The sequence below is a fragment of the Sorex fumeus genome, unplaced genomic scaffold (genome assembly GCF_029834395.1).
Source record: "Sorex fumeus unplaced genomic scaffold, SorFum_2.1 ptg000013l, whole genome shotgun sequence".
NCBI lineage: Eukaryota > Metazoa > Chordata > Mammalia > Eulipotyphla > Soricidae > Sorex > Sorex fumeus.
The window spans coordinates 28159929-28186402 of NW_026606070.1; the positions used below are offsets into that span (position 1 = coordinate 28159929).

Sequence of the window (26474 nt, forward strand, 5' to 3'; positions counted from 1 at the left end):
GACCTACGGTGGCAGCTGCTGACAGGCACTGCTAATGCAAAGTCCCCAGTAGCTCCGCAAGTCAGCCTAGTGTGACAGCTGCTACTGGGTACTCATGAATGAGACCCGCCTGTCACTATGGGGACACCACTGCCAGCCATCAATAAGCCTGGCTACAGCTAAGGCGTGTCAGACTCAGTTGCAGCAGCTGTGGCAGGCACTGTGCCACAAATCCCAACTCCACACAACTCACAGGCACAGCCACCATCTAATTTGACTGAAGCCCAGATTGTCAAGCAGGTTTGTACAAATTCAGATGCTCATCCTCAACTCAACCCTTACAGATCACTAGTAATCATGAAGAAACAAAGAAATTCCCTGACATCAATAGGTGAAGACAAAAGCCTCAGAAAAATGCCAACATCTATCTTTCTAAATTCTCTGAGGAACACTTCAAAGCGACAATCCGAAGAAAATCAACAAAAGAGAATTTTTATAAGTTTAACAAGGGAGAAAAAGTTAAAAAGAAATCACTGAGCTAAATACTATAATTGAACAAAGAAACACAATGGGGGGGAGGGGTCCCAAAAACAGAACAGAAAAGAGGAAAGATCAAATCAAAGCTTAAGGATACAATGGAAGAAACCATCAGAAAAGGAACAGAGGGACTAAAGCAACAGCACAGTGGGTAGGGCGTTTGCCTTGCACGCAGCAGACACGGGTTCGATTCCCAGCATCCCATATGGTCCCCTGAGCACCGCCAGGAGTAATTCCTGAGTGCAGTGCCAGGAGTGCATCGCTGGGTGTGATCCAAAAAGCAAAAACAAATAAATAAATAAATAACAGGAAAAACAAAATATTTATGGTAGAGTATAAAGAGGAACAAGATCTGCATCTTACAGGTTCAGAGGAAAGAAAGAAAGGCTGAAGACAATAGACAAGAACTTCCCCCATCTGAGGAAGGAGGTATATACCCAGATTCAGAAAACTCATAGTTTCAAACAAAATAAATCCAAACAAACATCAAGATGCCGTGTAATTAAAATGGAAAAGCCAAAGATGGAGCTAGAATCCAGAAGAAAGAGAAAAGAAAATACTCATAGATGAGGGGTTTCCAGTAAAACTAACAAATCTATTGACTGAAACTGTAGGCCAGAAGGGAATGGTATGATGTAGCCAAACATTTAAAAGTAATAATCTTAAATCAAGACTAATATATCCAGCTAGACTATAGTTTCTAAGGAGACATAGTTTCCCAAACAAGTTAACGGAATACATAGCTGTTAAACCAGACCTGAAGTAAATATGAAATAGTCTTCTATAAAAGTGAAAAAAGGGGCGGGGGGGGGGGGTGCGAACTAACTTGGAAACAGTAAAATGCTTAAAAATATAAAATGTGGGAAAAGGAAATAATGGAATCTCTGAGAATGAACTCAAGGCTTACCGACTTTAAATTTAAAATAGGAAGTTGGGAAAGTTAAATGTAAATTCCTGGGTACCTGAGGACGAAAATATACTTAGACGAAAGAAACAAGCAGTAGCAGATAGCAGTGAATAGATCACCATCTAAGAGGCAGATATCAGGGTACAAGGGGAGATAATAAGAAAAGATCACAGAAACAAAAGAAAAAAGTACAACAATAACTCTGAAACTCCACGTAGAAAAGCAGCAATATGTATCAGTATTTCCCCATCCATATAGGACTGGAGCTATAGCACAAGGGGTAGGGCATTTGTCTTGCACATGGCCGACCAGGGTTTGATTCCTCCCTCCCTCTCGGAGAGCCCAGCACGCTACTGAGAGTATCCCGCCCGCACTGCAGAACCTGGCAAGCTCCCCGCGGCGTATTTGAAATGCCAAAAACAGTAACAAGTCTCACAATGGAGATGTTATTGGTGCCCACTCGAGCAAATTGATGAACAATGGGAGGACAGTGCTACAGTGCTATATATAAACAATTTATGTATCTGTAATTTCTCTAAATGCCCAAAGTCATCAATAAAAAGGTATAGATCGGCCAGGTGACCTGAAACACAATCTAACTTCCTGCTGCTTACAGGAGGTCTGGTTCAACTCCCATGATAAAAACAGGCTCAACGGAGGGAGGAATCAAACCCTGGTCGGCCATGTGCAAGACAAATGCCCTACCCCTTGTGCTATAGCTCCAGTCCTATATGGATGGGGAAATACTGATACATATTGCTGCTTTTCTACGTGGAGTTTCAGAGTTATTGTTGTACTTTTTTCTTTTGTTTCTGTGATCTTTTCTTAGATTAGATTGAGAAGAGCACTTGCCTTGTAAGTGGCGAATCAGGGTTCAACCCCCAGCCTCCCTATATTCTAGTCTTCCTTGCTGGCCAGGATTAATTCCTGAGCACAGAACCAGGAGTAATCCCTGAGCACTGCTAGGTATGACCCCAAAACTAAACAAACAAAAAAAAATCAAACAAACAAAGCTCAAAGTAAAATCTTGGAAAATAATCACAGGCAAAACACAGCCTAAAAAGAGACAGTCATACTTAAAGCAGACAAAATAGATTTCAAACTAAAAAACATAATAAGAGATAGAGACAGGCATCATGATTGAGGTTTAATACAAGAAGACACAATTCGTATCAACATACATGTACTACATAAAGAAGCAGCAAAATTTATAAAACTACGACTAGTAGGCCTGTAAGGAGAGCTACAGCATCACAAAAGTAGAAGACTTGAACATCACCTTCTCACTGCAGACACATCAACTAGATAAAAAAATCAGTAAGGAAACAATACCTTATAAAGAGCTGAGCTTAATGGGCACTGACAGGGTTCCTCACACCTCAGAAGGTGAAGACACATTTGTCGCCAGTACACAAGGGACATTCTCTAGGGCAGACCTCTTACTGGGACACACAAATAGCAAGAGTCAGGATGCACAAGTGATGCCCAGGGATAACTCCTGGTTCTGGACTCAGGGATCACTCCTGGAGGGATTGAGTGACCAAATGCAGTACGGGGGACTGAACCTGGGACCGTGCGTGCAAGGCAAGTGCCCTACCAGTTATACTATCTCTCCAGCCTAATAAAGCATCTTAAACCCACCTACTTCTTTACTGAAGTAAGAAGTTCCATCAGAAATGAGATAAACCAAATTAAGAATCACACAGGTTTTTAGTATTGCATTTTCTTTACCTGAAAAGTTTTTCTACCAAGGGCAAACAATCCACTGTCAGAGTCTGGCGGTATCCCAACTGATCCAATCTTTTTCTAATATTAATATACTTTCTTTCTGCAGCTGTAGTCATCTTCACTTCCAAAACCAGTTTGATCTACTTTAAAAAATTAAAGTCCTAAAAGAAAAGAACATAATGCCATTACATCATTGTAGCTGTTTATTACTGTTATGCTAAGAAGCTCCTGCAAATATGAAGCAATATTTTTTCTACGGTAGTAAGACTTTTGTAATATTTAAAATGATTTAAGTTCATGGGGCTGGAGTGATAGCACAGCTGGTAGTGCATTTGCCCTGCACACGGCCAACCCGGGTTCAATTCCCAGCATCCCATATGGTCCCCCGGGTACCAGCAAGGATAATTCCTGAATGCATGAGCCAGGAGTAACCCCTGTGCATTGCCAGGTGTGACCCAAAAAGCAAAAAAAAAAAGATTTAGGTTCAATGTTTACAATATTCATTCTGCAACATTAAAATAAGTTATCTCTTCATAAGCCTATATGGAAAAAGTTCAAATAATAAAGCTCTGAGAAGGAAACACAGGAATATTTCCCCATATCTGAGGCGGGCAGGGTCCTTTTAGAGAAGGAGCTAGATGGCTCAAAACCTGGAGCACACAGATAGAGAAGGGAGCACCAAATAAAGGGTGTGGGGAAGATCCACCCAGGATGGGAGATGCATGATGAAAGTAGACTATAGACCGAACATGACTGCCACTCAGTGCCTCTTTTGCAAACCTCAGCACCCCCCCAAAAAAGAGAGATCAGAGGGGAGTGCCCTGCCACAGAGGCAGGGTGGGATGGGGGGGTGGGGGTGGGAGGGATACAGGGATTAGTGTTGGTGGGAAATGGGCACTGGTGGAGGGATGGGTACTCTATCGTTATATAGCTGAAACCCAAGCACAAAATTTGTAAGTCTACAAATGTACCTCACGGTGTTTCATTAATAAAAATTAAAAAAAAAAAAAACCCGGAGCACAGCTTTGTATGCAGAAGACCTTGGTGTTATCCCTGGCACTGCACAGACCACTCCCTGTACAATGCCTTCCAAAAGATACCCTCACCGAGTAGCCTCTGAGCACTGCCAGGTGTAGTACCCCCTGAAAGAAAAAGAAAAACTTGAAAAGGAAAAAATGCAGGGGAAATGGAGATAGCAAAATAGTAGAGCGGGTGCTTGATGTATATGAAGCTCTGGGTTCAAGTAGCCCAAAAAAAAAAGGGAAGAAAAAAATGCAAATGAAAGAGTAAAGAAAATTTTCACTATATTGACAGACGATTATCCATGGAATATAAAGAGCTCTTATAATAAGATGAACAACCCAGTTACAAAATGGGACTAAAAGACCCAAAAACGCAACTGGCAGATATGAGGAAAATAATTAGAATAAAAAGCACTCAACACCATTAGTCAGTTACCAGGAAGACACATATTAAAACTGCAATGAAATTCAGTGAGATGCAGCATTGCACTCTTAGTAGAAATGGTCAAAAATAAAAGAGCTGGCAATATCAAATGTTTTCCAGGACTTGGAGGAACTGGAATCTTTATATGCCGCGGTGACAGTGTAAAATCACCTTGGAAAATGTTTGGCAGTTTCATAAAAACAAAAACAAAACAAAAAAACCTTGACTTATAACTCTGTAATTCTATTCCTGAGTACTTATTCAAAGCAATGAAAATAAATATCCACACCCTCAAAAATATATCCACAATAGCCCTACATTGCAAACACAGAAGTATCCATCTACAGCAGCAAAATCAACCACAAGATATTTATACAATGTAATACTACTTCCAAATACAAGGGAAGAAGCTACTGATACATATCAACCACATAGATGAATTTCAAGAATGCTGTTTGAGCAGCTCAAGCCAGACACAACCCTTGTACAGTGATTTTTAAGTGAAGTTCAAGAACAGAAAAAAAAAAATCAAACACGGACAAAAATGAGAACAGTCACTGAAGGATTTCGGGTCAGCTGCCTCTGGTGACCACGAATCATCAGTACAGTTACGTTATGTACATTTCATTGTGTAAATTTCCCAGCCGGCTGGAGAAGTAGTTTTGGCCGTGAAAGGTGCGCACCCTCCAAGAGGCGGAATTCCATCTCCAGTCACTTGCACGGTACTCCAACACCACCAAGGGGCACGCCTAAGTACAGGACCAGGAATAATAGTACGGGAGAACCTCCTGACATGCCCGCCCCCCCACCCCCAAGAAAAATAAAATAAAATGACTCATTGGCAAAGCACAGCTGAATGCATTAGAGCACATGCTTTGGCTGTAGGAGTCTCGTTTCAATCCCTGGTACCACACTGGTCCCTAAAAAATAAAATAATACACAAATACACACGCGCGCGCCTCCCCCCCCCCCCTCCCCCGCCCCGGTCCAATGATGAATTCAGCATTGTGCCTTTGGGGACAAAATGACTAGGACTTGAGTTGATTGCACTAGATGCAATAAGTCAGGGAGTGCAACAACCTCGGGGTGGTGTCAGTTCCCTGCAGAGTATGGATAACTACGGGAAAAGAACTTATTATTTTACAACTCAATTGGAAAACGTGGTGGGTACTGGACGGAAAGGAGGAGGGAGAAGCATGTGTGTTGGGGAGGAAGGGGGAGTGGAAGGAGCAGGGGAGGAGCATCCTTTAGGAGCATCCTTTGGATAGTGTGGTGGTGTGGTGAAGCTTACGAACTTTCAGACATAAGCTGGACTCCCCCAACGTTATCATTGTAAACCACTGGCTTCAAAAAAAAAAAAAACTGTTTGAAAAAAAAAACCTAAAAGACTGGGTAGGGCCTAGAGCACAGCTGGTAGGACGCTGGCGACTTGCAAGCCGCTAGCTCAGGATCGATGCCCGGCAGCAGACCCGGTCCCCGGGGCCCTGCCAGGAGTGATCCCTGCAGGGTCCGGACGTGCCCCGCGTCCCCACCCACCAAAAACAAAACAAAACCGCGGCCTCCACACCGCGGGCACAAGGGCAGAAGACGGGGACAATGCTCCCTCCCATCCCCCCACTCCCGCACCAAATGTCCCGGACCAGGCTTTCCCCACCCCGCGGGGGCCGTTCCCACCCCACCTCCCTCACCGAAACGCTGGGGGGGCCCGGGGCACCGCCGGGTTCCAGCAGGAGCGGAGGCCAGGCGGGCCCGGAGTCCCCCCACCCTTGGACAAACGCGTCCGTAACGCCCCGCCCCGGGAACGCGGCCGGCTGACGTCTCCGCGCGCGCGCGCGCCGGGAACCCGGGAGCCCGGGAGCCTGGGAGCCCGGGGGCTGAGCCTTGGGGCACCTCCGCCGGGGCCGCGCTCGGGAGCCGGGTGCCGGGTGTGGGGTGCGGGCGCCGAGAGGGGGTCCCGGCTGCAGGGGTGTCGGGAGCGCGGCCTGCAGGGAGCCGGCGCGCTGCACCCCGCGCGCCCCGTGCGCCCCGCGCGCTCCGTGCGCCCCGTCGGCCTCCGCTTCCTCCCGCGCTCCCGCCCGCGCCCGCCCGCCTGGCCCCGCCGATCCCGGCGACCCCGCCCGCCGCCGCGCTCACCCGCAGCTCCGGCCGCCGCATCGCCCCGGGCCCTCGGCCCCTCGCCGGCTTCTTGCTCCTTCCGGCCCCGCCCGGCACAGGCTCCGGCGCCGCAAGGGCAGTTTGAAAATGGCGCGGAGCGACGATCGCGGCGCGAGGGCCGCGGAGGAGGCGCCGCCGCCGTTGCCCCGGTAACGGGAGCGGCCGGCGAGCGAGGCCAGCGGGAAGCGCAGCGGGAGCGAGCGCGCCCGGAGACGATGGCCGCGGTGACCCGGGCGACTGCTGCGGAGTCCCCGGTGCCCGGAAACGCCGCGGGCCCGCGGGCGGCGCAGGGCCAGAGCGCCCCCTGGAGGCGGCTGGCCGCGGGGCTTTGCGAGGGCCCCGCGCGAGCCCCCTTGGAGTGGCTGAAATGTTGCGTCCCTTCTTTTTTTTTTTTTTTTTTTTTTTTGCTTTTTGGGTTATACTCCTGGCTCTGCATTCAGGAATTCCTCCTGGCGGTGCTCAGGGGACCATATGGGATGCTGGGAATCGAACCCCGGTCGGCCGCGTGCAAGGCAAACGCCCCATGCACTGCTATCGCTCCAACCCCAGCTTCCCTAATCTTTGCACCTGCCTTTGCAAACTTTTGACAACCTCACAGTGCATTTCACTGACTCTCCCACCCATAAAACAGTGTCCACGTACAACGGTGTAACCCCTATGTTCTGCCCATCACATCGTGCTGAGCTGAACGCCACTTTCTTTAGATCCCCTGAGTTATAAAGGCATCCCACCAAAAAAAAAAAAAAAGATTGCTTACCTGTTTCTCCAGGTTGCCCCAAGGGGGTCAGGAAATATTTTATAAATATGTATGAAGGGAATTCAGTCTAGATGAACTGATTATTGAGACATTGCTCATGCACTGAAAACCTGGAATTTTTTTTTACCAAGTTACCAAATCTTGTCATCTCTGGACGTGGATTTAAGCTCTGTCTTTCTTATAATTGCCCTGTGGGTTGGGAATATCTTCGTACCTGTCGGGGTATAGCGCTAATTTTTCCGTGGTGTGCTGGGTTTTTCTGCACTCTTTATTAGTTTCTTTTTGGGGGGGGTGTTGGGGGGAGTTGCTAGTAGGCAATGAGTTGGGTTCTACAGGTTTCTGGAGTTGAGCAAGTGTACAACACATTTTTTGCTGAACAACAGAACAGGCAGTTATAAATGCATGTGTTTTGGAATGAATACCATTTTTGAATATGTAAAAGTTTGGAATAAGATTAATATTTTTTGAAAAAGTACTTTTTTGGGAAAAGGTAATCATAAATCAATATCCTAGCGAAATGGCTGTGCAGTAGCCATCCTGTCCAGCTAACCTTGTGACTTCCTTTTGCCCCAAACACAGAAATATAAAATCAGAGAATTCACCACCACAATCACAAAAGAAATGCAAGGGGCTAGAGTGATAGTACAACCGGTAGGGTGCTTGCCTTAAATGCAGCCGGCCCAGGGTTCAATCCTCAGCACCCATATGGTCCCGGAGACCAGCCAGGAGTGATCCTTGGGCTCTGAGAAACCTGTAGAGCTCTGTAGAGCTTTGAGACCCAAAAATCAGAAAATGCTGGGCTGGAGCAATAACACAGCAGATAGGGCGTTTGCTTTGCACGTGGCCGACCTGGGTTCAATTCCCAGCATCCCATATGGAGTAATTCCTAAATTACCAAATCCTGGAATTCCAGCTCTTTCCTGAAAACTTCTAGATCATAAAGGCGCTGGATTCCTTCCTGTTTAACACTCACCCGAGGACCTTGTCATCTCTGGACATGGATTTAAGCTCTGTCTTTCTTATAATTGCCCTGTGGGTTGGGAATATCTTGGTACCTGTCAGGGTATAGCAGAGCCAGGAGTAACCCCTGTGCATCGCCGGGTGTAACCCAGAAAGAAAAAGACCTTAGATAATTGCAGGGGAACAGTGTTCCCCAGGATAACCAAGCTCTGATTAAAAGCTAAAGCTCAGAATCTGCCACTCCCTACTTCCTTAGAGAAGAGATAGGGGTAAGAGATTGAATTATACTTCCCTGCACCCAGGGACTAATAATTTAATCAACCATGCCTACATAATGGAACCACCATAAAAACTTGAACCAAGTCTTGGGATGGCACAGTTGCAAAACAACAACAACAAAGTACCTGCCTTGCAAAAAAAGAAATAGTGAGTTGAATACCTGGTGCCACCCACATAGGCCAAGCATGGTCTTGGTGGTTCCTCTGGGATCACACACGGGGCAAGTGTGTACAGTCTCAGATACATTGCAGCCAGGCATAAGCAAGTACCACAATCAAGTGAGTGTGTTACTTCCTGTCATCATAACAATAACAAAAGAGAAGAGATGGAGGTTGGAGAGACGCTCTTAGCAGTGGTTTCTCAGCAAGCATCTGGGCTGCTGCACACTGCAGGGTGTGGGAGCATGGTACATGCTCATGTGTCTCTGCAATTCAGTTGTATCCTTTATGATGAACAGATAATCATAAGGCAGAGTGCCTCCCTGCACCCTGGGAGTCATTCAACTAAGTTGTCTATCCTGAGGCAGGGAGCCCTACTTTTTGCTTAGTATTTGGTCCATACCTGGCTATGTTTACTCAGGGATTACTCCTGGATTTGTGCTCAGAGATCCTTCCTGGTGGGCTCAGGAATCCTATATGGGGGCAGGGCTTGAACCTGGATGGGTTCAAGATGAGTACACACTTGCTATACCGTCCAGCTCCGGAACCCAACCTTCGTGGTTGGTTGGGGAGGTGTACAGGAGGCCTGAGATCTGCAACTGGCATTTGAAGTGAGGAACATTCTGTGCAAGTGGGGACCTGAGGGTAGGGAAGACTCATCCCTTGAAAGCTGCGAAATGTGATGTGTACCATGATCACGATCAGGATCATCCTGTTGTTCGTCGATTGCCTCAAGCAGGCACCAGTAATGTCTCCTTTGCCCTAACCCTGAGGTTTTCAAAAGTGCCATATTCAAGGATCTTTCAGGATTAGGAGAATGAGACCCATCATTGTTACTGGTATTTGGCATATTGGGTATACCACGGGGAGTTTGCCAGACTCTGCCATGTGGGCAGGTTACATTCGGTAGCCTACCAGGTTGTCCAAAGTAAGAATGAGATAGTAAGATGTCGCGTCCGCGTCCGGGAGCTGGGTTCTATAGTCTCTGGGTCTTGGCCATTGATGGGATTACACGGCACTGGGGGTCAGATCAGATGGTGGGTGTGACCTCTGCCTACTGGAAAATGGAGGATCTGGATGGAGGATGCTCAGCCCAGATCCAAGCAGGCTTGGAGATCTCAGCCCTGCATGTCTTTGTCCCTCTGCTGGTACCTTCATGTGTGCAAAGAGTGGTCTCAGCATGGTTGTGGCTGGTTCTGGAGGTCTTCGGCTGCTGGGGCTCTGCTCGGGGCAGGGAGTTGTGTACCATCTCCATAGAATTAGCATCACAGAGTCTGGACAACTTTCAGTCCAGAAAGCTGGAGAGGTAATGTGGAGACAGTCACCATATATTTGTTATCAGGAGGATAAAACACCCTCAGTGAAAAATCACTCACCATCAAAGCTCAGAGACGAAGTGAGTCTCTGCTGTCAGGTTTCCTCTAGAATATTCTGTGTGTCTGGATATGACTAACTCTCCTACGGCCACACATGATCCCACATCTCCTCTTTAGGTTCGGATCTCTTCAAGTACACAGAAGACTGTTTTGGGCCACACAAAGCAGTGTGTGGTCAGAAGACTGGGACAGAACATGGGCTGGTCACAAGTCCTTTGAGCCATCTCTTCAGCCCGTGCAGAACACTAACCAGTTTTTTGTTCCCACAACCCAAACAATCACACTTAATACAAAAAGCATGAAGTGTGAACTGAGTTGAGTTGAAAATAATTGAAGGCAACAGTCACCTTTTGACAGGCCTGTGACCGGGAGCCCAGTGTAGCACAGTTGATTCCATCAGTGACTGGTCCAGAGATGGGGCTAAAATGTTGCTATTACTGCTGGCTAATTCCAGTCCTTCTATTTAAGCAGCAGGACTCCATTTTCCCAGGGCCACAGGTGTCTGGTTTGGCAGGCTACCGGCTTATTTCTGACAGGGAAGGATAAGGTTACTGTAGCCCCAGTCTGTCTGGAGCCTGGCAGAGGTGCCTCGGGGAAGCCAGACGATACAAGACACTTCGGCTGTTCAAGGAACAGATGTTACGAGAAGCTGTTCCTTCTCGGTAGAGACACTGGGAAATTAATTCTCAGGAAAGGACCCCTATTAAATGCACACTGCTGAAACATCTTGATGATGGGTTAGTTTAGTTTGTGTGTCTACAAGTGTATCAGCATTTTTCATAAGACAAGTGCAAGGCATTATATCTTGTGGGGAGAGGTGTTTTTTTTTTTCAAAATTTTCAAAATTTATTTTAATTTTTTATGAAGGCACAGTGATCTGCAAAGTTATTCATAGTAGAGGTTCAGGAATACAATGTTCCAACATCAATCCCAATATCTGCATCAACTTTCTTCCATCAATGCCCTCAGGTTTCCTCCTACCTCCCCTCCTGGCTCCAACCCACCTCCTTACCAGGTCTGTTTTTTTAGTTTGGTTGTTGTAGTTGGGTCTCATGCTTGCAGTGGTTTTGGCTATTTGGTTAATATATGTGTGTATGTATATATGCATGTATATGTATGAATATATTAACCTATGCCACACATATCATTTCTGCATAGCCCCATCCACGCACATCAATACCACCCCATATCATAGTTACCCCTGAGTCCCTGCTCTCCAGGGAAGTCAGGTGCTTGTCTCTTCTATTAAGTTTGGATCATCTCTATTTATTTGCATGATCTTGACTATCAATCAGGTCTCTGGAACAAAGACCAAAGTTATGATTATAAAAATAGACATTGGTTTTCATGTCCAAACTTCCAAGGTGGTTCCTTGAACCAGATGTGCCCCAACAGGTCCTGGCTTCTGTATTCAGGAGACAAAATCCTCCTACAAATGAATCAAAGTATGTCCATGTGACAGGGACAGAGGGGTCTCTTCCCATTCTGAGCATACGAGGGAGTCCTTTGCTGCTTGGTGTATGCTAATTCTTCTAGAGAAGACAAGGGAAAGAGCCCTGGTCCTTATATCCTAGGAAGCCAGTGTGAATCTCCCGGGGGACCTGGGATAAACTTCTGGTTTATAACCCTCAAACTGTCCACTTGGCTCCAGCCTTCACCCTCCCCCCCCCCCCCATGTGATTTATAAACCATCACTCTGTGGAGATAGCTCTTTCCAGAGTCCCCTCTCTCCTTAAGTCACAGTCTTCATGTGATCTCCAAGGCAAGGTTGAGCTTGCCAGTCAGTCTGGCCCGATGAGGTGGATGGAGGCAGTCTGTGAGGGGAGTGGTCTCTGTCAGAGTCTCAAAGGACCCCTTCCTGCCCGCTGTCTCAGCCGGTCTCCCACTGCATGCTGAGTACCCAGTAACTAACCTTCTGTAACCGCTTCCTTAGGAGTTGCTCCCTTTTCCGCTGACTGCTGACTATTTTCCCTTGCACAGGAGAGATCTCTCTGAGCCAAGACTTCCAGGTGTAGCTTCCCACAGCTGGGAGACGAAGGTAAACTTAGTGAAGCTATTTCGTGTTCTTTTGTTTGTTTTTGTGCAATGCCCAGAAGTGCTCCAGGTTTACTTCTGGCTCCGCACTCAGGAATATCTCCTGGTGGTGCTCAGGGGACCATATGGGATACCGGGGATAGTACACTGGTTGGCCGCATGCAATACAAAAGATAGTCCAGTCCACCTACTGGACTCTATCTCTGACTCCTAGAGAAGCTGTTTCTGAGCCTGTTGGGCAACCCAATCTTGTCTTGAAGGTGAAACACTGAATATTACATCTTTCCCTTTGCATCTCATAGTGTCTCATGTAAACAACAGACAGTGAGGGGCAGCAGCCAGTCACTAAAAGGAATATTCTGGTACTCCCTCCTCTTAATCTCCTTCTGAGACTGGTTGGTGTCTTAAGCCAACTTGAAAAATCATGTGCTAGGAAGAGCCAAAAAGAAAAGCAAGTAAATAGTGTCTAAGCTATTAGCCTTATGGGCTTCCATTCGAACAGTTTTTAAAATGTCTAACTTCTCTATGCTTCGGAGAGGAATTAGAACAGTATAGACACTCATAAGTTCAAAGTGACTAACACCAATTTGTTAATATTTTCTTCCCTGCCTGCTCTCCCATTTAACTTATTTCCCTAAAATTAACAACTATAAGCATTTTTGTTTGCTTGGTTGGTTTCGGGGTTCTGGGGCCAGTGTTCAGAGCTCTTCTGGCTCTGTTTAGGGATCACTCCTGGCAGTGCTCAGGGAGACCCTATGCAGTGCCAGGGATCAAATGGGGGTGGGTTACAAGGTGAGTGTCTTGATCCCTGTACTCCGTTTAGTCCTATTACAAGCATTTTGGTTGGGTCCCTTTCCTTATTCCCTTCACTGTTGTGCTGAGGTGCAGGTTTACACACAAACTTGGTTGTGATAGTTGTAGAAAGTCAGGCACTTTTAGCTGAGCTTAACTGGTGGTGGTGGTGTGTGTCTGTGTGGCAGGGGATGTCACACTACTTTTGCTGGTTGCAGCATGGGGGTGGTTGCCTTCCACACGTGCTCACTGGAAGTCACACTCCCAATCCTGGTACTCAGACATCTTCATTTGTGCTACTCGCTAGGAGCTACACACTTCACTTGTGGTCTTTCCCACACAACAGTATACAATCTCTGTGGTGCCTGAGACCGTAACCTGTTGGGCTAGAGAATCCCAAACAGCAGAGGGGTCAGAGTTATGCTTGGTCACTGTGGGAGATGCTGGCCATGAAACTCTAGGCAGATACTTTGGGGGCTGCGTTGTCTCCCATGACCCAGACTGGATCTTTTTACTTGCTCAGTGTAATCTCTTTTACACTATGAATTTGTCTCTGTAGTCAAGTGCCAACAATACGAATGAATGTGTGATTGAAAATAAAGTAGCAAATAACATAAAATTGATGAAATATAGCTAAGAATAATTTTGTCACATAAACACAGACAGTGCTAGAATTACATTTGATTACACTAAAGAGATAAAAGATGGATCTTTATAAAGATGTTTAGTCTTTCCATTACGCTTCAAGGATCTTATACTGAGTAATCAGAGGTGACTGGCTGATGACAAGGCATTTCATCAAGGAAGGCTTTTGTGTATTAGGTGAATGTCTGATACCACAGAAGTAAGATCCAAGGCTTTTCTGGCTTGTTTCATCGTTGATGTGTTATAATGTATAGCCAATAGTTTCTTCTGTCTAACGTGCTAGAGTGAAATGGAACACATGGGTGATTGATTCATTGGCATTGTCAATAGTTTAAAAGGTAGTAGCATGATTCTTAGTCAATTAAAAAAGACATAACTTTGGCAGTCTGGTTAAAAGGGAAATAAAGGGGCCAGAGAAATATCACAGCGGGTAAAGTATTTGCCTTGCACATAACCAACTTGGGTTCCATCCCCAGCACACTAAATGGTCCCCTTGAGCACTGCCAGGAATGATCCTTGAGCACAGGGCCAGGAGTAAACTATGAACACTGCCAGATGTGGCCCCCAAACCAAAAGAATAATGAAAAATAAAATAAAAGGATAAAAGACACACTGGTCCAGTGAATAAACTATTGGTCTTTGAATAAAAAGCAATACCCAGTTTGTGTATACTTTCCAGGCCTGATAGTTGGAATTCTATTCCAAGACATTTTGGAGAGTTCTAAACCAAATTATTTCTTTGTTTTTGTACCATACTAGGTGTGATGCTTAGTCTTACTCTTATTCTGTGCTCAGGGATCATTCCTAGCAGTTCTTAGGGGACTGGATGTGGTGCCAGGAACTAACTCAGGTCAGCCACATGCAAGGCAAGGGCCCTACCCGCTGTGCCATCACTCCTGCCCCATAAACCAAATTCTTGGTAGGAGGTTGAGTATAAAATCCTTTCTTGCTTTGTCCCACCCCAAAGGCTTGGTATGGAACTGTGGCTTCATCGTTCACTGATGTATGATTCTAATTAGGACAACAGCTTAACCTTGACAGATGGAGATTTTGCAACAACTAAACCAGATAACACATACTGATCACTTCATTTTGTAGTGATCAAAGTTAAATCCAACTACTGGCTGTCTATACATAAGGGCTGTTTCTATTTCTAACCAGGCTCTGTATGGAGCACTACTGAAAGAAGAATCCCTATTTCCTGCAGTCACACCCATAGTCACCTAAATTAGTACCTGCTCTTCTTATCACTCTCTCAGAGATGAAGTTCATGGTAGCCACAGTAGGGGAATCCATTATGCTTCAATAAGCTCAGGGATGAACTTCCGACCGTCTAGCCCTTCCATTTATTTTGCTATCACATAATCCCATGAATTAAATTTTTTTCTTTTTGAAATATCTAAGATTTAAAAATGATTTCCTGCATCTAATTCTCATGGATATACAGACTCAAGATCATTTTCTTGGAGGTATGGTGCTGCTAGCAGGTCAACCTGTACCTGCGGACAAGTGCATCAGCAGCCTAATGGTGACTTCAGGCTTCCTGATACCCCAAAATGCCTTTGACTGGACCCCAACAACTTGGGACTAAGTTTCCCAAGAAATTTTTTTTTTCTTTTGGGCCACACGCAGCAATGTTCAGGGGTTACTCCTGGCTTTGCACTCAGGAATTAATCCTGGCGGTGCTCCGGGGACCATATGGGAAGCAGGGGGTTGAACCCAGGTTGGCTGCTTACAAGGCAAACACCCTACTTGCTGTACTATTGCTTTGGCCCTCCCAAGAAATTAAATGACCAAAAGTTAGGTATGTGGGAGCCATGCCCACAAACCACCTCCAGATCAGCTATCCAGGCTCACTTATCAGCCTTATTTCTAAATAGATAAATCTTGAAAGACATCAAAAGCCGCAGTTAATCTTAGACTCACACGTGGCTGAAGTGACCAGGATAAATCAGGGGTGGGCGCAGGGTTAGGCTTGTGCCCACGCAAACAGAGCCCCTGACAGCAGCTTGCTTCCACAACCCAAAATTGCTGCCATATACCTGGCCTGACTCCACCATCTCAGGATGGACCTCACCGAGATCTAATCTGCTGAAAATTCAGGTATGTGGGTTTTGTGACTGAAATCTACAGGCTTTCTCAGAGTTGGGATGGGATACTTTCCCCCACTTCCCTGTACTCCTGGAAGCACTGGCAGTCACCCCCACTAATCAACTCCAACACCACCATGTAAGCTTTTCTATCAGCCTTGCTTCAGAGACCCATAAATAAACCTCGAAAGAGATCAAAAGCTGCAGTTAATGTTGGACCTGTGCAGAGCTGAACAGACTGGAGTAAATTGGAGGAGGGTGGGACAGCCTCATGCCTGCCCAAGCAGAGTCCCTGGCAGCCACTTCTTTCACAATCCAAAATTGCCGCCATACCCCCAGCCTGACTCCACCATCTCAGGACGGACCTCACTGGGATATAATCTGCTGGAAATTCTGGTACGAGGGTTTTGTGACTAAAATCTCCAGGCTTTCTTGGGGTCGGGATCGGCTACCCCTCACCCCCACACCTCCCTGTACTTCCAGAAGCCTCAGCAGTCATATCCACACTCCAAAGCTGCCACCCAGTTAAAAAAGCTACTCTAGTTTTACTGTCCGATAAAAATACTGAATGCCCTGAACAAACACAAAGACCTCTTAGTACCTATATTGAAAACCATAATGTACAAAAGAAAAAGGAGAGCGAGCAAGAAGGAAAGTGCCTCCCATAAAGGGAAGCTATAGGTAGGGGGTAGGGTGATAGTGGTAGGGAACGGGGACATGTACACTGGTGGAGGGATGGGTGCTGGATCATTGTATGACTGAAACCCAATTATGAACAGCTTTGTAATGGTCTATCTCATGGATATTCAATTTAAAACATTTTAAAAACAGTAAAGTTCATGCCCACTTCAGCCAGGTTAATCAGTGGTTGAGTAAATAGCAGTACTCCTACATTTTAAAAAAAATCATTTTTTTTTTTTAGCTTTTTGCTTTTTGGGGCCACACCCTGCAGTGCTCCGTCCTGGCTCTGTCCTCAGGGATCTCTTCTGGTGGGCTTCAGGGGACCATCTGGGGCACCAGGGATTGAACCCAGATTAGCCACATGCAAAGCAAGTGCCTCTACTCACTTTACTATCATTCCCTCCTCTCAAGCTAACCTTTAATAATCTTGAGTCCTCCTCAGAGCCATCCTTTTTAAATAGGGAAGTTTTGGAAAAACTAGTACTTCTACACTATTAACCTTTCCTTTATGTCCTTGTACTCAATTCTACCCCTGTCAGACTCCTTGTGCTACTGTAGCACTGCCTTGCTTTGACCAGTCAGGGCTGGACACGATGCTCTGTAGAGTCCAAGCCTCCGGCTCCTCCTGCTCCCTCAGTACCATGGACTCCAGGGATTCAGATACTTCTTTCCTCAGGGCACGCTCCCTCACGTCTGCCCTATTCTCTGTAGATACCTACATGAGATTCTACAACTTTCTCTCTGCCTCCTCTCTTGCTCTTAAGTTCCTCTGACCAGTTGGATTGTGAGAACATCTTGCTAGAGCTTTTCATTCACTCACGCCTTAATCTAAAGGGCTTCCCTTCCACCTTGTTTCCCTCCACTGAATTTTCCTGATCTATGAAAACACTGATAAGGACTTTTCAGCTGTGATACCAAAAACACAAGTGATAAAATGGAAGAACCAAACTGCATCAGAATGAAAACCGTGTGTGCTATAAACAGTATCATCAACAAAGTGAAGAAGACAATTTGATGATAGAGAATTTTTACACAATATTCATCTGGTAAGGGACTTCAAAGCATTATAGCTAAAGAGCTCAACAGTAAAAAAGAGAAGTAACCCAACCACAAATGAGCAAAGGATTTAAACAGACATTTCATAAAGGAGATATAAAAATGACTAGCAAAATCGAAACCTTCATACATTGCTGATGAGAACATACAATGGTGCAAAGTTGTGTAAGTTCTTAAAAACTGTCTTGTAATTTTTTTCTTGATAGTTGGTCACACACATTGGTTAAGAGAAATAGTGAATAGGTCTTCAGTAATGAGATGGTAAGGTGGAAGCCCCAGAAACATTCTAGAACCCTCTGGTTAGGGCTCAGCCTTTTAATGATCTCCGGATTGTCTGTACACGTCAGCTGGGATTTTCACTTCGCTCTCCCTAAAGGTGGAAAAGATCACTCCAGCTGAAGTCAGATTTTCCAGTGCTTTGAAGGGAAGGTTAAAGCCAGTGGAGTTAGGTATTTCTTCCATACCAGTCAGCTTTGATTAAACAGTTTCTCTTGAAAGAACAAAAGTTCTGGCATCTTGAGGCCAGAGTGATAGTGCAGCAGGTAGGATGCTTACCTTGCAAGCAGCCAGCCCAGGTTTGATTCTCAGCACCCCATATGGTCCCCCAAGCCCTGCCAGTAGTGACCCCTCCCTGAGTGCAGAGCCAGGAATAAGCCCTGCACATGGTGGATACAGTCCCAAATGACTTCCCCTTAAAATAAAAAAAAACCGGGCATCCTACAAATTGGTTTCTTTCCCCACCTTTTCCTCCTGAAGCACATGAGTGTGAATATTCATTTTCAGAAGCTGGTTTGGAATGGTTTACAGATTAACAAAAAACAAATTTAAACCTCAATGGCTCTGTTCTGCTATAGTTTGGACAGGCCTAGTCCCCTCCACTTTGCCAGTCACAGGGTGGCTCTCTCCTCCAGTGATAGCTCCCATGGAGCTCTCGGGGCGCACACATCTGCCTTGATGAGCTATGACTGCAAATTCTCTGGGTCTCTCCAACTGTGACAATGGTTTGCCCAGTCAGCCCCTCTTCCGGAACTGAGGTCTGTTCAGCCTTTTGTTTCTTCTTAGGAAGGAGAGTGACTTTCCAGCCTTCTTATATGCTGGGCTGAAAACTGGAAGACTGCATTCAACTCCTAAGTATGGGTATAAATGCTTTTCCACTTATTTGGAAATATAGATATTCTACTCACTCAGAAAGTCAGTAGTACCTTTCAATAGAAGGTACAGGCCCTCCCGTTGATCGTCGATTTGCTCGAGCGGGCCCAGTAACGTCTCCATTGGAGACTTTGTTGTTACTGTGTCTGGCATATCGAATACGTCACGGGGAGCTTGCCAGGCTCTGCCGTGCGGGCGAGATACTCTCGGTAGCTTGCCGGGCTCTCCGAGAGGGGCGGAGGAATTGAACTCGGGTCGGCCATGTTGGCCGCTTGTAAGGCAAACGCCCTACCCGCTGTGCTATCGCTGGCAAGCCTGGCAAGCTCCCCGTGACGTATTCGATATGCCAGACACAGTAACAACAAAGTCTCCAATGGAGACGTTACTGGGCCCGCTCGAACCTTTCAATAGTTTCATAATTTTCCCCAGGATATATATATATATATATATATATATATATATATATATGTATGTATGTGTGTGTATATATATATGTATATATATATATAGTTTTTTGCTTTTTGGGTCACACTCGGTCATGCACAGGGGTTACTCATGGCTCATGCACTTAGGAATTACTCTTGGCGGTGCTCAGGGGACCATATGGGATGCTGGGAATTGAACCTGGGTTGGCCGCATGCAAGGCAAATTCCCTGTCCACTGTGCTATCACCCCAGCCCTGCCCCAGGATATTCTTACGAAGGTATGGTATGAGTCAGTTCATGTTAATGGCATACTCTGAAGCAAAAGAAATTTATTTTATCCCCATTCTGGAGGGCTGAAGTGATAGCACAGCGGTAGGGTGTTTGCCTTGTGCGTAGCTGGCCTGGCTAAGCCGGGTTCGATTCCTCCGCCCCTCTCGAGAGCCCTACCGAGAGTATCTCGTCCACACGGCAAAGCCTGGCAAGCTACCCGTGACATATTTAATATGCCAAACACAGTAACAAGTCTCACGATGGAGACGTTATTGGGCCTGCTCGAGCAAATCGATGAACAATGGGAGGACCGTGACCCCATTCTGGAGACAGGAATTCCAAAATCAGGATACCAGCCAGCACGGTTAGGATAAGTGAGTATTCTAGCCTCACCTATGGCTGCCTCCTCCCTCCATACTCACTAGGCAGAAAATGCTTCAGACTCTTCCCCTAAGGGCATCGGTTCTTCTGGATCCAGGCTTCACGCAACCTCATGTAACTATCACTTGCTTTACAGTCCCTACCTCTAAACCCATCTGATGTGGAGACAGTTAGAGTTTCCATATATGAATCTGGGTAGACCACAGTTCAATTCATAGTACATGCTTAATTAGATTTAATTCTAAATATCGAACTTCTGTACTAGTATATTTTCTTGAAATACATGCTGCACATATAGATACATAAATATTTTCTCATCTTATTACATATCTAAATGTTTTATAATAAATGGAAGGACACTGATTTTTTTCATAATGATTTTGTAAAAAATTGTTATACAAAAGCTAGCAGAAGACAGATGTAATAATAATAATACTCAATTTCAACATTCTGGAAATTTTCTTTATCTCAGGTTTATTGTTACACAGTCACATCAAATTCAAAATCAAAATTTACAGTTGATCACCCCTTGCCTCTGTACACTTTATTAGTTAAAAAGAAAAACATTCTGTACAGTATTTTAGAAGTGACATGATTCTTAAGCAATACTGAATTAGTGAATGTTGAATACCTCCCAATGCATTACACATAAGACAGTCACTCTCAATAATGGTGAGAAAGACAATAAGGTTTCAATTCCTTCTGTCATAGAAAAATGCAAAAGGCATTTTATGATGAGAAATATGCTTTAAATTAATATATAACTGGGAAAATAATCCTACAAAATAGGTTGATGCTTTTGCTCTTGAATATTTGGAGTACGGAATTACCCACTTATCTGACATTTAGCAGGACAAAAATTTCAAGTCTGGATTCTCAAACAGTTGCTTGAGATTTCTGAGTAGTGTCTGGCACACTTAATAGTGCTATCTTCATTCATTGTTTCTTCTTTCACAAGGTTTAATGGGATTGCGCAATGCTAGAGCAATAGTCCAGAATGTCCTGAATAGTGAATTCCATTGTAACACCAGATCCAGGATAACAGCGAGCTATCAACCCTTCAAAGTGCTTGTATTGCCGGATAAATTCATCCTGCATGGAGTGCCACACTACCTATTATAAAAATAAAATAAATGCCATTGAAATATGAATGGAAAAATACGTAATTAAGAATGTAGAAACAATGTTAAGACGTAGTTTAAGAATTTAGCATAGTGTTAAAGAAGATTCTGGAATCAGAATCTTGGCTCTTTTTACTTAAAAGATTTATAACCCCTGGAATATTCTATCATTTCTCTGTGCTTCAAGTTCCTCATCTATAAACTTGTGGTAATGATATTTTAATACCATTCTCTTAAGTTTCTTATAGAGATTAAAGGAATGGATGTAACGTGCTTAGAATGGAGACAGAGAGAGCAAGCACTCACTTCATTTTGGCTTTTACACCTTCCCAATGACTGGAGCGAGAGCACAGCAGAAAGGTGTTTGCCTTGCACGCAGCCAACATGGCCGACCCGAGTTCGATTCCTCCGCCCCTCTCGGAGAGCCCGGCAAGCTACCGAGAGTATTTCGCCCGCACGGCAGAGCCTGGCAAACTCACCATGACATATTCGATATGCCAAACACAGTAACAACAAGTCTCATGATTGAGACATTACTGGGCCCGCTCGAGCAAATTGATGAACAACGGGAAGACCGTGACCGTGACACCTTCCCAATATTCAACACGGTTGCAGGTATGCAGAAACACATATGGAACATTTACATGAAATGCAAAGGTTATTTGCATTTCATTACACACAAAAGTGTAAAACACTGCTTGATGCCATGGAAAAAGGCAAAATGAGTCAGACCAGTTATCTGTGACTCATAGATTTATAATCTAGCAGTGAAACTAATATAGGCAATTATCAAGACAGAATTTGATATACCCATTGACATATTAGCTAAAACTAACAGGTTACATTTATGAGCATTCTTTAACAGCACAGTAGAAAGTGCTTAATGTATATACTAGCATATTTAAGTCTCTGACAACCTGGTAAGAGGGATCATTATCTGACCATCATTCCTATGTAACAGCTAAGGAAATGTGTTATTCCAGGATTTGTTCCTCTTAACTCCTAACTTCCTTCAACTTAATATTTACCAAGCATTGTTTCTTTTGAGGTGCAGAAGCTTCTTTGTTTATAAATATGTGGACATGGATAGTATCATTTTCAGTGAAATGAGTCAAAGGGAGAGGGCCAGACATAGAATGATTGCACTCATTTGTGGGATATTAAGAAAAAAAGCATTAGACTAATATGTAAGGACAGTAGAAAAAAGAACCAGGAGGACTGGTCCCCGGTTAGAAGTTTTACACCAATGGTGGGGGAGAGGCAGTTAGGATGGGACGGCTACGACAATGATAGTTGGGAATGATCACTCTAGATAAGAACTGAGTGCTGAAAGTCTGGTAAAGGGACAAACATGATAACATTTCAGTACCTATCGTGCAAATCCTAATGCTAAAGAGGGTGAGGGAAGAGGAAGTGTGTGTGTGGAATGGGAGGGAGAGAGGGAAGGAGACAAAGAGAGAGAGAGAGAGAGAGAGAGAGAGAGAGAGAGAGAGAGAGAGAAAGAGAGAGAGCTGCCAAAGAGATAGGCTGGGGGGGGGCATGGAGAGATGGAAACTGGGCTCATTGGTGGTAGGAAATGTACACTGGTGGAGGGATGGGTGTTGGAACATTGTATGGCTGAACCTCATTACAAGTTTGTAACTGTGTATCTCATGGTGATTCAATAAAAAAATTTTTTTAAAGTATTTACTAAACAATAGTACATCTTTCACTCCACCTGGAAATTCATTCCTGCTACTTTACAATTAAGTCAGAAAGCAATGGAAACCACTGTGTGCATCATCGGTGTGAGGTGGAGGGGGTGGGGGAGGGGAACAGAGATCAAACTAAGGAACCAAGGACTTGCATAGGCAAGGCATTAGCTCTATAATGAAGCCACATCTCTAGTCACCTCCTACTTTGTCTGTTAAATTACTATTCTATTTGCTTCACACAAATGTAGCACTGTAGCACTGTCCTCCTGTTGTTCACTGATCTGCTCAAGCGGGCACCAGTAATGTCTCCATTGTGAGATTTGTTGTTACTGTTTTTGGCATATCGAATACGCCACGGGGAGCTTGGTTCTCCGAAAGGGACAGAGGAATCGAACCTGGGTCGGCTGCGTGCAAGGCCTTACCCGCTGTGCTATCGCTCCAGCCCCATAAAAATGTAATATCCTTTATGAAGCCCTCTATGGTGAAACTGGAACTAATCTCATCTTTGAACTTTCAGTTTGATTTATGAAAAATAATGGAGTTTGCATCTGCTGCTACCATCTGTTAGCAATGAGATCATAATGTTCCACCTAAGTTTCAACTGTCGCGTCTATAAAATGGCACTGTTGATAACAGCAGTTTCCATTATATAAGATATTACTTATACTTTGCTAATAAAAAACTCAGGCAGTCGCTCACTATAAGTCACGCAAATTAATATGGGACACGCTTAAGAACCCATATCTAACTCCAACCTTAATGCTTAGATTCTCTCTACAGTGGTGTATGCATTTCACTTTCTTACTTAAACCTAAAAACAAAAGCAACAAAAAACCCCCATCCCAAACAAAAGAAATACAACAATGCCTGAAAATAACAAAACAGAAATACAAACTGAAATACCCCTATAAAACTGGTATGTGTTATCCATTTCTTACAAACACTCAAAACTATTTAAAAAAACACAAAACTACAAAACATATAAATTACTTTTTTCCCCTCATACTTTATTATTCTCTGCACTTTATGGAACTTTCCTCTTGCATTGCACTAATTTCAAAATCTGTAGTTTTCTTAGAGGAACATTTTTGAAAAAAGGAATATATGTAAAGACATTCAAGCATGAATGGTTTAAAAAACTGAGCGTACCTGGAGTAAGTTCTCTTCTTCACATAAGTGTTTATCAACCTTCTTGTAGAGGTTATCTAAACCTTTCTTCACTTCCTTTCCAGGATATTCTTTAATAACTTTACGAAGTTCTTGTTTATTAAATGCAAGTTGATAGCTTACTTCTTCCTCTCTTATACCCTGTGCTACACGAGCTTCAACGCCTTCAAAGAAATGCTTCAAGGAAATGGAAAGAAATAATGGCAAAGAACTGTCTTTATCACTTAAACTTTAAAAAGTCTGATTATAAAAGAATACATATTTACTGTGTAAAAACCAGACGATGTGAAAGAGTACAAAGTAACAATTGCCTATTGACCCATTCAGAGACTGCTATTATTAATTTTACATTTCTTTCAGTTGACTGATGTGTAAGTAGATAAAATTATAATTTGATGTTATATTTTCTGTTTACTATACTTTTTTCTTAAGTGCAAACTTTAATGGCTGTATATTTCTTCCCCAGTCGTCGACTGCCTCGAGCAGGCCCCAGTAACGTCTCCTTCATCCTAGCCCTGAGATTATATTCAAGGCTCTTTAGGAGGATGAGACCCATCATTGTTACTGGTATTTGGCATATTGAGTACGCCACGGGGAGTTTGCCAGACTCTGCCATGTGGGCAGGCTACATTCGGTTTGTCCAAAGTAGGAATGAGATAATAAGATGTCATAATACGATGTCCAATAAACCATAATTTATTCACACCTCTAGCATACATTTTTCACTTCTTTTTGTAAAGCTGGCAAATTCTACTCAGTTTTCAAAAGAATCTATTGTAATTTATCATTAATCTCTTTCACATGTAAGTATATATGCACATTACTGGTTACATTCCAACATCGATTCTAAGCCCTCAGTTGAGGAGTTTAACTGTAAGCATTCTAAAGAGTCTTCCTGTACACAGATCGCTTCCCAGGAAAGTTCAGTTTAAATTCCGTCAACACGACAGATTGCTCCTGACCATCATCAGCATTACTGTAATTAAAACAAATTGGTGCCATTTTGAGGTATGAAGCTGCTTACTGGTTGTTTCACTTCATAAGTCTGGCTGAAGGTAACCTGCATTCAGATGATTAGCAATGTATTTGGGTCGCTTGCCCTTTAATATGCTGGGATCTTAGTGCTTTCCTTATTGACTTAAAAAATAATTTTTAGGGGCTGGAGAGATAGCACAGCGGGTAGGGCGTTTGCCTTGCATGCGGCTGACCCGGGTTCAATTCCCAGCATCCCATATGGTCCCCTGCGCACTGCCAGGAGTAACTTCTGAGTGCAGAGCCAGGTGTGACCCAAAAAGCAAAAAAAAAAAAAAATATATATATATATATATATATATATATAAATAAACTATCCGTACACTGTTTAAATATTCTTCTCAAGGTATCTTTAAGTATATTTGGTTCTACAGTTTTCTTGACTGGGATGCCTTTAAGGACTTTACGTATGATTTGATGCTGACAAATCCCCTCTCTTAGAATTTTTCTTAGTTATTATGATTCTTATCATTCACTTCACTTAATCACTTAACTTCCCGTTAGTCGATTCTTATCATTAAGGTATTAATATTTTATAATTATTGACAAGTCTATTCCTGAAGCTTTAAAAATTATGTTCTTGGCTGAGACCTGCCAGGAGTGGGCCCTCACTCTCTGAGCACCCCACAAAATTATGTCTCTAGAGAAGTTTTAATTTGGTTATTGCTGACACAGAAAATTAAACATCTATAGCTATATATGAAGCTTGTCACTTTACCGGAAACCAACACTTTAAAGATATTATACATGTAACTGGATTTTCAATCCTTTCTCCATCTTTCAGTTACGTTCCAACTGCAGCACTGGCTAAAGCTTCTATAACAATGTCAAATATTAAAGGAACTAGCAATGTTTCACCTTTAAATGTGATGTCAAATGCTTTGCTTTTTACTATAGTTAAGTATCATGCAGACTTTAGCTCTGAGAGAAATCAACACTCAAAGAACACATGTCTGTTCTAAATTTTATAAGGAATGAATGCAGCACATAATTCAGTGTTAAGTATTTCCTTTAATTACTGACAATAGATAATTCCATTGGGGTGGGGGGAGGCACCACACTCACTGGTACTCAGGACCTAACTCCTGACTCTGTGCTCAGAAATCATTTCTGGCACTGCTCAGGGGACCAAATGAGGTACCGGGGTCAAGACTGGATCAGCCACATGCAAGGCAAGTGGCTTTCCTGCTGTACTATGCTCTAACCCTCATTACTCTTGCTTGAGTTCTTGGGTCACACATGGGCTGACTCCTGGCTCTGAGTTGAGAGATCACTCCTGGCACTGTTCTGGGATCAAATTTGATGCTGAATATTGAACCGGGGACAGTCGTATCTAATATGCAATCTTTGAGTATAATTTTGAGTTTAAAACTTATAAAAGATAGCTAATCATATCGTGGATAAAGTTAATGAAAAGGGACTATTTGAGCTTCACTATGCTGTCAAGTTCTCTAAAATCATATATATATATATATATATATATATGATTTGGTTTTTGGGCCATACTAGCAGTGCTCAGGGCTCAGGGGTCACTCCTGATGGTACTTGTAGGACCGCATGTCGTGTACATATTGCGAGGGATTGGATGCCGGGTCAGACACATGCAAAGAAAGTCACTTAACCCAGGTATGATGTCTCTGACCCTAAATACCGGAG

General features: G+C 44.0%; 2 protein-coding genes across 8 annotated transcripts in view; both read right to left on the reverse strand.

Annotated features, from left to right (window-relative positions):
- CEP135 (centrosomal protein 135) overlaps positions 1-6845 on the reverse strand; it is a 66861-nt gene extending 60016 nt beyond the window's left edge. Inside the window, exons 1-2 of the mRNA XM_056111271.1 lie at positions 6731-6845; positions 3155-3312 (exon numbers count right to left, since the gene is read on the reverse strand). Coding sequence (XP_055967246.1) covers positions 3155-3267 — 113 coding nt within the window. The 5' untranslated portion in view covers positions 3268-3312; positions 6731-6845. The remainder of the gene's footprint in view (positions 1-3154; positions 3313-6730) is intronic.
- A 13399-nt stretch (positions 6846-20244) lies between these two features.
- The window catches only part of EXOC1 (exocyst complex component 1), a 60850-nt gene continuing 54620 nt past the window's right edge, over positions 20245-26474 (reverse strand). For all 7 annotated transcript variants that reach the window (XM_056111313.1, XM_056111314.1, XM_056111312.1 and 4 more), the window contains 2 exons: positions 23769-23963; positions 20245-20917 (listed from right to left, as the gene is read on the reverse strand). In XM_056111313.1, the coding sequence (XP_055967288.1) occupies positions 20765-20917; positions 23769-23963 (348 nt within the window). In that variant the 3' untranslated portion in view covers positions 20245-20764. The remainder of the gene's footprint in view (positions 20918-23768; positions 23964-26474) is intronic.